An 11,647-nucleotide genomic window follows, 5' to 3' on the forward strand; every position below is an offset into this window, starting at 1 on the left:
AATAAAATTTAAACTTACTGTCCAAATCTTTTTTCTATTCTAATTCAATTCCATATTTCCATTTAGATTCCAATTGGGACACCTATAGGAGGAAACAGATATTGATCGTGTTAGTTTATTTATTGTGAACTAAATTATTGGACGTGCCAAGTTATTTTCCTCGTTTATTAGTGAATTTATACGCACTTTACCAATTATCCAACAAAAAATAAAGAGTTAATAGTTGGTGAACTTTACCAAAAATATGGAGAAGTTCCTCCCCGGCGGCCACTTTCAGGCTCGCTGCTCTCTTTAAACCCGTCCCTCTGCCGTCCCCCCACCGCCGTCCTCCCCCCACCGCCCTACAAAGGCCAAAAAGAAGACCAGGAAGACGAAGGGCTACATAAGTTCCGGCCACAGTCGTGTCGGCAAGCACCGCAAAAATTCTGTGGTATTTTGGTGAAGTTTAATGAGGTATTCAGAAACTCTACAACCAATTTTGTTTTCTAATTGTTAGATAAGCAACGTATTAGAATACTTGATTTCCCAATTGTTGATCAGCAACATCTGAGAATGGTAGGATCAGTGCTCCAGTGGATCGATCATATGTTAATTGGTAGTAGTTCGCTTTTCAGAACTCTTGAATGATTAATTAATTAATAATTATGTTAATCCATTATTAGTTAAAAATGTCGGCTTCTCAGATTTTTTTTCTGATTTTCAAGTTATAAGATTGTGGTATGCTCCCTGCTTAATCTGTATTGTTTGAGTTCAACTTCATCTGCGTTTAAGGTAGGCTTGATCTTGGAAGAAGAGATTTTGTTAAGATTAGAAATTCGATTATACACCTCGGGCATGGGGAGGTAAAAATGAAAATTTGGTAAGCTGCTAGTGACTAAATTTGGCATTCTTAGTTTTGAGTCACTTTTAATCGTCCAATCTTTTAACTTTTACTGCATTTTAGTCAAACATGGTGAAATAGGACAATGATTCTTTGTGTTGGAATCTACAACTATTAGACCACCAATTCTGCATTTTTTTTTTCAGTCTAAGACACAACTTTTTGACATTGAAATTGCTGGGAGCTAGTATAGCATGAATTACTAAACACATTCAAGGGAGATTTCCCATGGATGTTCTGGCTGACTATTGTGCTTGGCTAAGTGTTGGATGAAAATTGTGCTTCTTACCCCATTCGTAGAAATAAACTTTTAGAGATAGAGGAAAGAGGCTCCTGATGAATTGAGACTGATAACAATCAAATTCAAGACTCTGGCTTCAAGAAGATGAGAAGTCTCACTGGTTTCTAGTGACAACTGCTCAAACCTTTATAAAATCAGAATTCTTTCCTGCTTTAGCCCTTCAAAGTTCACTCTGGATTTTTAATCTATTGACCCCCTTTTTGGTTTTTACCTTGACTTTTTTATCTGAATTTCAAATTTTAATGGAGGTGAACTAAGTTGAGGAATCTCGTGAATCATAAGACGACTGGAATTGACTCATTGATATTTGCTGCATAGTGTGAAATCCAAGAAACTGATTGTTGTGTGGAATATAAATATGCTAAGCTGAAAATACACAAGTGATGGAAAACAGGATTTGCATTTCCCCAATCTAGTGGCTTTACCAAAGCTTAAAATTGCCAAATCATTGTTTATAAATTCTTCAATTTGAGTTTGGCATCTAAGGTTTGAAATCTTTAAATTGACAAGTATCTGCCTAAAAAAGGAGGATCTGTAGGGATACAATCTTTCTTCTTTTGTATGCATAGCATGTGTAGCTTAAAATGCAAAATCAACAGGTGTAATTTTTTTTCCTATGTTCTCGGTCCCAAAGTTGCATTTATTTAGAATCAAGCAGAATTCATTTTAGTTCTTGGTTACATGGAAATTTTCTTGTTTATTTAATCCAAAAAGAAAATGAATTGGACATGTAAGAAATAAGAAAATCAGATAAACTTGGTCTGTGAAATGCCAAATGGCTACTGCTAAAGGATAGAGGTGTTAAAATTTGAACATTACTTCATAAACTTTGTTTACAATTCTTGTCTTCAATTTGTAGTTCCATTATTTGAAAAAATCCAGTTTCCTAGTTTCACTGCTGGTCAAAATAGTTTTGTCTTAGGAATTCAAGAAAGTATATAGTTCTCGTGCATGCTACAATGGAGAGTGGATTCTTAACATCGTCCTATCTTTAAAAACAAGAATACGAAATAAAATTAAAATTAGAAGAAAATGATTATGGTTCATATCACTACGGAAATTCAAGAATATGAAATAGAATTAAAAGAAAGTCTTTGTTTTTTCTAGTTTGTAATTTGATTCTTTTAGCATTGTTTGACCATGTGTTTAAAAAGGTTGCAAATTCATTTATTCGTGATTGATTTCTTGTTTGTGGATTTGATTTTAAATTCATTCCCACCTTGACTTTAACCTTTATTTGTTTTTTGGCAAATTTATGGTACCAATTACATTCAGAAATTGTTGTGTATGGTATGGACCATAACAATGAGAAAATGTGAGAAATTTAATGCTGCTTTATTCTGAGATACTTTGGGAGGCTATTTGTGGACATGAAATGTTGCACTGCGGATGTTATCTCAATGATATATTTGTTTTTCTACAAGGAGAATCTTTGAAAAAGTACCTCAAATTTAACATGAATATTTTTTTAAGCTCCTTTACATTCAAAATTTTTTTTTTGTGGTATCATTAATGGCAAGGCCACTAACTTAAAATAAATTATGTACAATAAATCATGCAGAAAATAGAATGTAGTAATAGGTATAAAGTAAGAGTTTTTATTTGAAGGTTAATTTTTTCAAAGTATTTTAGATGAGTATATTAAAGGAAATGAGACGATATAAACTAAAAAGGCCTCCCAACTTGAAAAGGAATAGTTAAGATAAGAAGGCCATAGGAAAGGATGATTTTAGAAATTGGTACATTCGTACATCTCATGTGAGGGACAATTTAACATCCTTGTAAATGCGAGAGACCAAGAAAAACTTTTTTTAAAATGCGAGGACTGTTTCCGTTATTTTCTCTCTTCTTTTCAACACAACTTGGCAGTGGTTGTCCATCTGAGCAGAGGATTAATGGGGTGGCTATCTCATTTTTTCTTTTTTGGCTAATGTAATTTGTATGCAGTATTTTATAGCATATCTGAATAGTAGAGGTTGTTTGCTTAGTATTTTGAATTGGTTTGGATTGAAAAGTGCACTTGTAATTTATTCAAGTTACTCAATTTGCAGTAGTACCACTGGAGTCAGTGTATGTAACGGTTTCTTTGACTCTTATTAACTGACATTCTTTTTGTAACTTAATTACACTCATATGATTTGTGGGATTTTTGCACTACGCAATTTAAGCCCCCTGCCTCCCTACCCTACCCCTTTGCTGGGAAGAACTGAACGAATTAAACTGGAGATTGGCAAGTTTAGAATGATCTTCTCATGTTCTAAACTGAGGATTTCTTAGTTTTCTCATAGATTGAGAGCAGAGGTCACTTCTACCCTCCTCCACCTTCAGCTATTACTAGGACCAGTAGAACTTTTGGGTGGACACTATTTATTACACTTTCTTGTGGTGTGTTCAGAATCATTTGAATGCTATCTGCATGTAATATATCATTTTATCGCAAGTGACATATCTGTATTGTATTTCATGGAAGGTAAACTTGTCAAAGCAAAGGCATTGCAGCAGGATATCAAAACTAAATTGAAATTACATGGGAACTGAAAATCCTAACCGTGCAAGTTATTCTCAGAGACCATCTACCTCACCATTCTTTGCTGCTCAAACTGCTTCACCATTTTCATCATCTACCCCAGTGGCTGGAGCAGAAGCCTCTTCTTTTCGCTCTTATAATCCTATTCCCTCTTCCCAGATCCCACCTTCCTCCTCAGAGGCCTCTGGTTTTAGGTCTGTACAGCCGGGCAGATCTAATGATCCAGCAGGACCACCTCCTCCACCATCCTATGGCCCGCCACAGACTGGACCTTTTCAGCATCTCTCAGGCCCACAATTTTCCTCACCTGTGCAAGTGCCTTCTCTTCGGACTTCAGCTGGGGAGCGGCCAGTAGTTGCTCCACCAGTAAGACCTCCCGCTGGCCCTTTCTCATCTACTCCAGTTTCCTTTCAAATGCGGCCACAGCCTCCTACTATTCCTTTTGGATCTCCGCCTCAAAGCATGAATACTGTTCAACCAGGTATGAATGTTCCTCTATCGTCTGTGGATTCACCTTTTGGTGCTTCTAGCACAAACTTACAGCCATCATCACCACCTATGAGGGCATCGTTTCCTGCTGCCAGAGGTACCTTGCAGTCAGCTTTTTCTGGGTACCCTAGTCAGCAGTATAATGCAGTTCCACAAGCTCCACCTGTGAACTCTGTTGCCTTTCCACCTCACCAAGGTGGTTCTGTTACACCTGCGCCAGCAGTATCAGGGCCTTATGTTGGTCAACAAGGAGGTTATGTGCAGTCTCCTCCAACTGCAGCTCCAGTAGGGATGTATTCACGGGACCGCATGCAACATCCAGCCTCTCTGCCACCTCTAGGCACTGCACAAGGCTTGGTGGAGGACTTCAGGTCCCTCTCTCTTGGGTCTGTTCCTGGATCATTGGATGCAGGAATTGATTCTAAAGCATTACCAAGGCCATTGGATGGGGATGTGGAGCCTAAATCTTTTGCCGAGATGTATCCTATGAACTGTAGTTCTAGATATTTGCGGTTGAGCACATGTGCGATTCCAAATTCTCAGTCCTTGGCTTCAAGGTGGCATTTGCCTCTGGGAGCGGTTGTTTGCCCTCTTGCAGAAGCTCCAGAAAGGGTGAGTATCTTTGCACTCATGGGGGTTGCTGTTTGAAAATATATAGTTTGCTGATCTTTAAAACTAAGTTGCTCTAAGTACTTATTTTCTTGCAGGAGGAAGTTCCTATAGTTAATTTTGTGACAACTGGCATCATTCGTTGTAGAAGGTGTCGTACATATGTTAATCCATATGTCACATTCACTGACCATGGAAGAAAGTGGAGGTGCAACCTATGTTCATTGCTTAATGATGGTAAAATTTCTGCTTGCGGTCACAAGAATATACACCTTGTCTGTCTTTGAAGAAGTTTGTTCTGCTTTCTTTGTTTCCTCTTCCATTTGGGTTGGGGAAGGTTTCTCAGGGTTGGGTATGCGTGTGACATTGAATCTCATTAATTATCTTCTGCATGTGGAGTTGTTGGAAGTCTGGTTTTTTTAGCTTTTTGTGTATATGTACTTAGTTTTATTGTTGTCATCCTTCATTGGTGCTAACTGTCACCTATCGCTTTAGTATATTACAGGTGACAAATTCTATCTCATGGCCTGTATATAGTCATATGCTTAATGTTATCTACAACTTCTATTGAGATTCCATCCTATGATCCTTTGTGCTGGGCATGAGTATTGTGGATTGAGCCACTTAGTCCAGTTATCTAGGGCATAATTTGCCCGTTGCTTCAGTCGCTCAATGCTTTGATTGGTGATTCAAGGTGCTGATTGACTTCTTTGGATCTCTGTTTCAAAAACAAAGGCAATTTAAAATTCTTCTTTAGTCTCTTCCCACGTTGTTTCATTTGTTAGTACGTGCTTGATGTGTTTCCTTCTCTTGTTTGTACAAGCGGATGGAACATCCTCTATTATGTTCGATGTTTGCCTTCTGGTCTTTTCATTTCACAATATGCAGGTCCTCTTCGGTGTGCAATAATACATCATCAATATATACTTATCTTTCTCAGTTTTGTGACTGATGGGCTGATCTATTTCAACTTTTCATTGCTAGTCCCTGGCGAATATTATGCCCACTTGGATGCTAGTGGTAGGAGAATTGACTTGGATCAACGGCCTGAGCTTACTAAGGGTAGTGTTGAATTTATTGCTCCCGCTGAATATATGCTCCGGCCACCAATGCCGCCACTGTACTTTTTTCTCATTGATGTTTCAGTCTGCGCTGTGAGAAGTGGAATGCTGGAGGTATAACTTTTAGCTCCAAATGTCAAGATTATGTTATTATTTGTGGCATCCTATTTTGCTTGTGGCTATTTTAGTTTCCGAATTTTTTGTGCTCTTCTTTCCCTTTTCTGCATATCTGTTGTTTCTTTACTTTTTCCTCCATTGACACGTGTCTTTAGGTGTTGTATTTTTTACTGGAATTGGTGTGCAATTATTCAAAGTCATTTTGCAGGTAGTAGCACAAACTATTAAGTCTTGTTTGGACACCTTGCCTGGATTTCCCAGAACACAGATTGGCTTCATAACTTTTGATAGCACAGTGCATTTTTATAATATAAAGGTTAGTGATTTTTTTGGGTACATTGTTCTGTGTCATTTGTTATGCGTCCTTCTGATGGTCAAATCTGCTGATCAATTCTAAACCTTTTCCTTGCCCCAGTCTTCTTTGACTCAGCCCCAGATGATGGTGGTCTCGGATCTGGATGATATATTTGTACCCTTGCCAGATGATCTTCTTGTTAACTTGTCTGAGTCAAGAACTGTTGTTGATGCATTTCTCGATAGCTTGCCCTCCATGTTTCAGGAGAACACGAATGTGGAGTCTGCTTTTGGTCCGGCTCTTAAAGCGGCTTTCATGGTTATGGTGTGAAATACTTTCCTCTTTTTCCCTTATTCTTTTACGGTGATGCGATGTTATTATTCAATCACTATTTGGTAATGGAATTTCAGTCTATGGCATCTACTGAACTCCGATGTGGGCCTTTGTGGTTCATTTTGGATATTGTTGGTTCATATTTTTAAATTTGTTTGTCAAAAATGCAGTTGTTATAAAACAATTTTACTTTCTATTGCCAGAGTCAACTTGGTGGCAAATTGTTGATTTTTCAAAACACGTTGCCATCGCTAGGTGCTGGCCGCCTGAGGCTTCGTGGAGATGATGCACGTGTTTATGGGACCGAGAAAGAGTATACATTAAGAGTTCCAGAAGATCCATTTTATAAACAGATGGCTGCTGATTTCTCGAAGTTTCAGATAGCAGTAAATATATATGCATTCAGCGATAAGTATACCGACATAGCCACCTTAGGTATGCTTTTATTCTAAGTTTTACTGGATGAATGTAGTAAGAGATCTCTTAGTTGATTTTATCACTTGACAATGCTTTATTAAGGCTAATGGTCTGTGCAGTCCATTAATAGCTGCATACACTCACCTTTCTGTTTTTATTATGTGAAAAGACCCAAAAAATCTGTATTTGTAGGTGGTATGAGAACTTTTGGTTTTAGAGCTCATGCACTCATGCATATTTTAATGTTTTCACATGATAAAAAACAAGAAGGGGAGTAGATTAAGTAAAAAGTGGAGCGCATAGATCCTTACCCTTTATCAATTGCATTTTTTGGCATACAGTGCACGTTGATGGCTTTGCCACTTTCTCTTTGCTGAACTTATGAGTATAGTTTGATTCAATAATTTCTCTAGCATCTTGGACTACAAACATTTGGTACAGGTTTGATCATTGTCGTGATAACTGTTAGTAAGATTTCAATCCATTTTCTGTTAAATAAGATTTCAATCCATTTTCTTCTGATCTGTTGTAGGAACTCTGGCAAAATATACTGGTGGACAGGTATACTACTATCCAAATTTTGTTGCTTCTATTCACAAAGATAAACTAAGACACGAGTTAGGTAGAGATCTTACAAGAGAGACTGCGTGGGAAGCTGTTTTGCGCATACGATGTGGGAGAGGTCAGTTGTCCTCATTATTTGATAAGTGATATAATATCATTTCTCCAACTTCTGTTTGACTTTTCTGGCTACTCTTGCATGGGTTGCTTCATTGGTACTGGCAATTAATCTCACTTTCATTTATAGGTGTGCGTTTTACTTCTTACCATGGGAACTTTATGCTGCGATCTACTGATCTTATGGCACTTCCAGTTCTTGACTGTGACAAAGCATATGCAATGCAGTTATGCCTCGAAGAAACACTGCTGACAACAGATACGGTGTATTTCCAAGTTGCTTTATTGTATCCCTTGTCCTGGAAAATGAGTTTTGCTGTGCTTCTGCAGGCTTGTGTCTATGAGCTCAGTCATGTTTGATTTTGGAATTGAGTGATGGATAGCAAAATAGTTTTTGTGTGTTTATATATTTATATATCTAATATCTGTATATCTATGAATAGATATGCATGTATATAGACACACACAACAACCACCCAGACACATATCTTAGAACCATCCTAAAGGCAGTATATATATGCTGTAATCCCATTGTTCTAAAGAAACCTGTATTAATCAGGTTTTTGCTGGAGTCTCCATTTTCTCTGTCCCTTTTTCTTTATAAAGTGATTTTTTTCCCCTCCATGTTCATCTTCAGGTCTCTACATCTTGATTTTGTCAAGGATCTCTGTGCATTCTGTCATGATCAACTTGCTTGTTCCATGGTTTCTAGGTCATAGTGGAAGTTCATTTTGTTTATTTGGTTGCGACCTTAGGCGGCTTGCATTTGATGACTGTTGAAGGCAGTCTAGTATTTCTTAACCATTTTTAGGTATACATCATCTTCCGGAGAAAGGCGTATCAGGGTCCACAATGCTGCAGCTCCAGTTGTTGCTGATGTAGGAGAATTGTATCGCGTGGCTGATATTGGTGCCGTAGTATCTTTGCTTTCGAGGCTTGGTAACTGGTTCTCTTCCCTCTTGGTTTCTCCTGTTGTTTAGGTCTGTTCTTGATGGTCCTCGTATAAACCTTATTTTACAGCATTTGAGAAGTCATTGTCCTACAAATTGGAAGACGCTCGAACTTCTGTTCAACATAGGATTGTCAAGGCCCTTAGAGAATATAGAAACCTTCATGCTGTCCAGCATCGGTTGGGAGGCAGGATGATATACCCTGAATCTTTGAAGTTATTGGCTCTATATGGTTTAGCATTGTGTAAATCAACACCTCTTCGTGGTGGATACGCTGACACACAGCTTGATGAACGCTGCGCTGCTGGATATACCATGATGGCTTTGCCAGTTAAAAAATTGTTGAAACTTCTGTATCCAAATCTGATTTGGCTAGATGAGTATCTCTTGAAGGTAAGCAGTGCTATTTTAGTGTGAACTCCTGCTATTAGTGTTTTTAATTGTTTTGGTCCTTGTATCATATTTTTTTTAACCTATTTTCAGGCATCTTTTGCCGATGAATCAGAGAACATTTGGAAGAGACTTCCACTTTCTGCAGAGAGCCTAGACTCAAGGGGAATTTATATTTATGATGATGGTTTTAGATTTGTTTTATGGTTTGGCAGAGTGCTATCACCTGATATAGCTAGGAGTGTACTTGGTGAAGATTATGCTGTAGACTATTCAAGGGTATGTATTGTTTCTTCTTATTTCTTTTTTAGCCAGGATTTTCTTTTCTTTCATGTCCTAAATTTAAGAGCACATTTTCTTTCTTTTATTTTTCATTGTTATCACGATAGTTATACAGCTTGATTTTTGGGTATGGTGATGCCAATATGGTGTTTAGAAGTTACAATAATCTTTATTTGTTTAAGTAGAAGATTATGTTTCTAAGCTATAAAAAGTTTGCTAAGTTTACCATGTCTAAGGAATAGGTTTTTTATCAGTATCGTGGAAATTTAACTGTGCGGATGTTACTTGTTTTCTGTGTGCTGTTGACATTAATGACAATTTGTTCTAAGCCAAAATTTTCTTGGACATGAAGCAAAGCATGTGATTCAAATAGCCAAAAGATAAAAGATAAATTAAGAGCTTTCAAAAGGATCTGTAAAGTTGAATAGTTGTCTGAGCAAACATTTACTTCTGACAAAGTTGTAGCCCGTAGGAAACTGGGATCTCAGGCCACAACCACCAACAGATTGCAGTCTGTTGCAATTTAACTTTCAAAATGTGTTTAAGCACTACAAAGTGTTCTCAGTGCTTGTGCCTTTTTCATGGCTCTGATCCCCCCTGAATTTGCTGCTCTTCTTGTTTTGTGAGAACCAGGTTTGCCTTACTGAGCAAGACAATGAAATGTCAAGAAGGCTGATGAGGATAATTAAGAAGTACAGGGAAAGTGACCCATCATATTATCAACTCTGTCACCTTGTATGGCAAGGTGAACAACCAAGAGAAGGTCTCTACCTGCTTGCTAATCTAGTTGAGGACCAGGTCGGGGGTACAAATAGCTATGCTGATTGGTTGTTGCAATTGCATCGGCAAGTTCAACAAAATGCATAATTTACAGGTAAATTAATCAAGGACGTTCTTGGGCTATTCGGTTATGCAGGTGATAAATTGATATTTTTATTTGCTTTGCCCCCAACCCTAACAAATTTTGAATCTCTGAAAAAGATAAAAATACTAAAGATGAGCGTTCAGTGCTAGTAGATCTAGTACGGATGACCTTTCTTATTTACCCGACCTCTCTCTGCCGCCTGAAAAGAAATAAGTGAAATGGGGTAAAGAAGAATATCATTCCGAACTGTTGTTGTGTCCTGGAGGTATAAATATTCGAGTGGAAGTTACTGAACCTCTCCATCACAGGGATTGACATAGTTACTTGTCTCAGTGATCCTATTTTAATTTCACCATGTAGGTGCTGCATATTCCTTTTGCTATTTTTGTACATTTGTTGATATTTGCTGCATTATCCAATCTTCTCAGGGGCTCTTATTCATCTGTACGAGTTTTCCACACATCCAGGGATGGTTAAGGCCCATCTCTTTACTTGGGCCGAAAAACAGCTGCCTGTCATGTATTAGATCGTCGAGTTCATACCAACTAATTTGTTGTGTCAATGAGAGCTGTATCTTCACTTGCGTATTTTTCTTGTGTTCATTATCAAGGTGTTCTTCGTTTCTTTTAGCATGGGCTCATTGCTTGAAAGTTTCAAGATCTCTCTGGCGGAGTATTTCTTTCATGTTTCTGGGGAATGAAGATAGTTATGACACCATGATATTACCCCTTTTTGGTTATCCTTGAACAGTGCTGGCGAAAATGAGACCAGGCTTCCAGCCTAAAATCTTAATGTATGTGACCTTATTAATTTTTGCGACCTTTTAGTTTTCTTATAATAAACTGGTGTAGTTCATTAGTTGATTTTCCTCTTCATTCTTTTGCCTGGAGAAGGCAGCTAGTTTGTGAGGACATTATTCTTTTTTTTGGGTTTTCTTTTTGTATTTAATCGTAGCTGCTCAATGCAGATTTTGTATATACCACTTTTGCATCCTGGAAGGGGCGTGATCCCGTTCTGACATTGCAGTTTCGATTATCTAAACTGTTTTTCGAGTGTTAATGAGAAGTTATTTGTTGAATGGGCATAAACAGAGTAGTTTCCTTTGCTATTTTATGAATAAAAAGAAAAAAATGAAAATGATTTAGAAAGAAATAAAAAAAATCCCCTTCTTTTAGGACCTGAAACAATGGAAAATGAAGGAGAGGAAAAAAAAAAAGAAAATCGGTCAGATGCCTAAGGTATGGGGCATACATGTTTTGATTTGGTTTTGAAGGGCGAAGCAATTTTCCAGTGCAATGGATTCAAAATTTTTGTGCAATATGTTGCCCATTCTATTTTCCTGTCGTTAGCTGGAACAGTCTGCGATCAACCACCGAATCGGCCCATGGATGTGATATGCGGGCCCTGTCAATATTCTTGCAATTAGTTCGTTTGTATAGCTGGATTTCTTTGT

At 37.7% G+C, this 11,647-nt stretch overlaps 1 protein-coding gene across 1 annotated transcript; it reads left to right on the plus strand.

Moving 5' to 3' along the window:
- On the plus strand, nt 1-11,272 carry LOC113694827 (protein transport protein SEC24 A-like). Its single transcript, XM_027213716.2, has 14 exons — nt 1-453; nt 3,652-4,809; nt 4,905-5,043; nt 5,791-5,981; nt 6,193-6,300; nt 6,400-6,603; nt 6,816-7,047; nt 7,562-7,711; nt 7,838-7,994; nt 8,519-8,646; nt 8,728-9,050; nt 9,141-9,326; nt 9,963-10,203; nt 10,623-11,272. The coding sequence occupies exons 2-13, from the start codon at nt 3,709-3,711 to the stop codon at nt 10,194-10,196; spliced, it is 3,153 nt and encodes a 1,050-aa protein (XP_027069517.1). The 5' UTR covers nt 1-453; nt 3,652-3,708; the 3' UTR covers nt 10,197-10,203; nt 10,623-11,272.
- The last annotated feature ends 375 nt before the right edge of the window (nt 11,273-11,647 follow it).

Source organism: Coffea arabica, chromosome 6e (genome assembly GCF_036785885.1).
Source record: "Coffea arabica cultivar ET-39 chromosome 6e, Coffea Arabica ET-39 HiFi, whole genome shotgun sequence".
In the NCBI taxonomy this organism is placed as follows: domain Eukaryota; kingdom Viridiplantae; phylum Streptophyta; class Magnoliopsida; order Gentianales; family Rubiaceae; genus Coffea; species Coffea arabica.

Coding starts and splice junctions, on each gene's coding strand:
- LOC113694827 (XM_027213716.2), top strand. CDS start 3,709: ATGGGAACTGAAAATCCTAACCGTGCAAGTTATTCTCAGAGACCATCT. Junction 5,982..6,192: donor TGAGAAGTGGAATGCTGGAG/GTATAACTTTTA, acceptor GTCATTTTGCAG/GTAGTAGCACAAACTATTAA. Junction 6,301..6,399: donor TGCATTTTTATAATATAAAG/GTTAGTGATTTT, acceptor TCCTTGCCCCAG/TCTTCTTTGACTCAGCCCCA.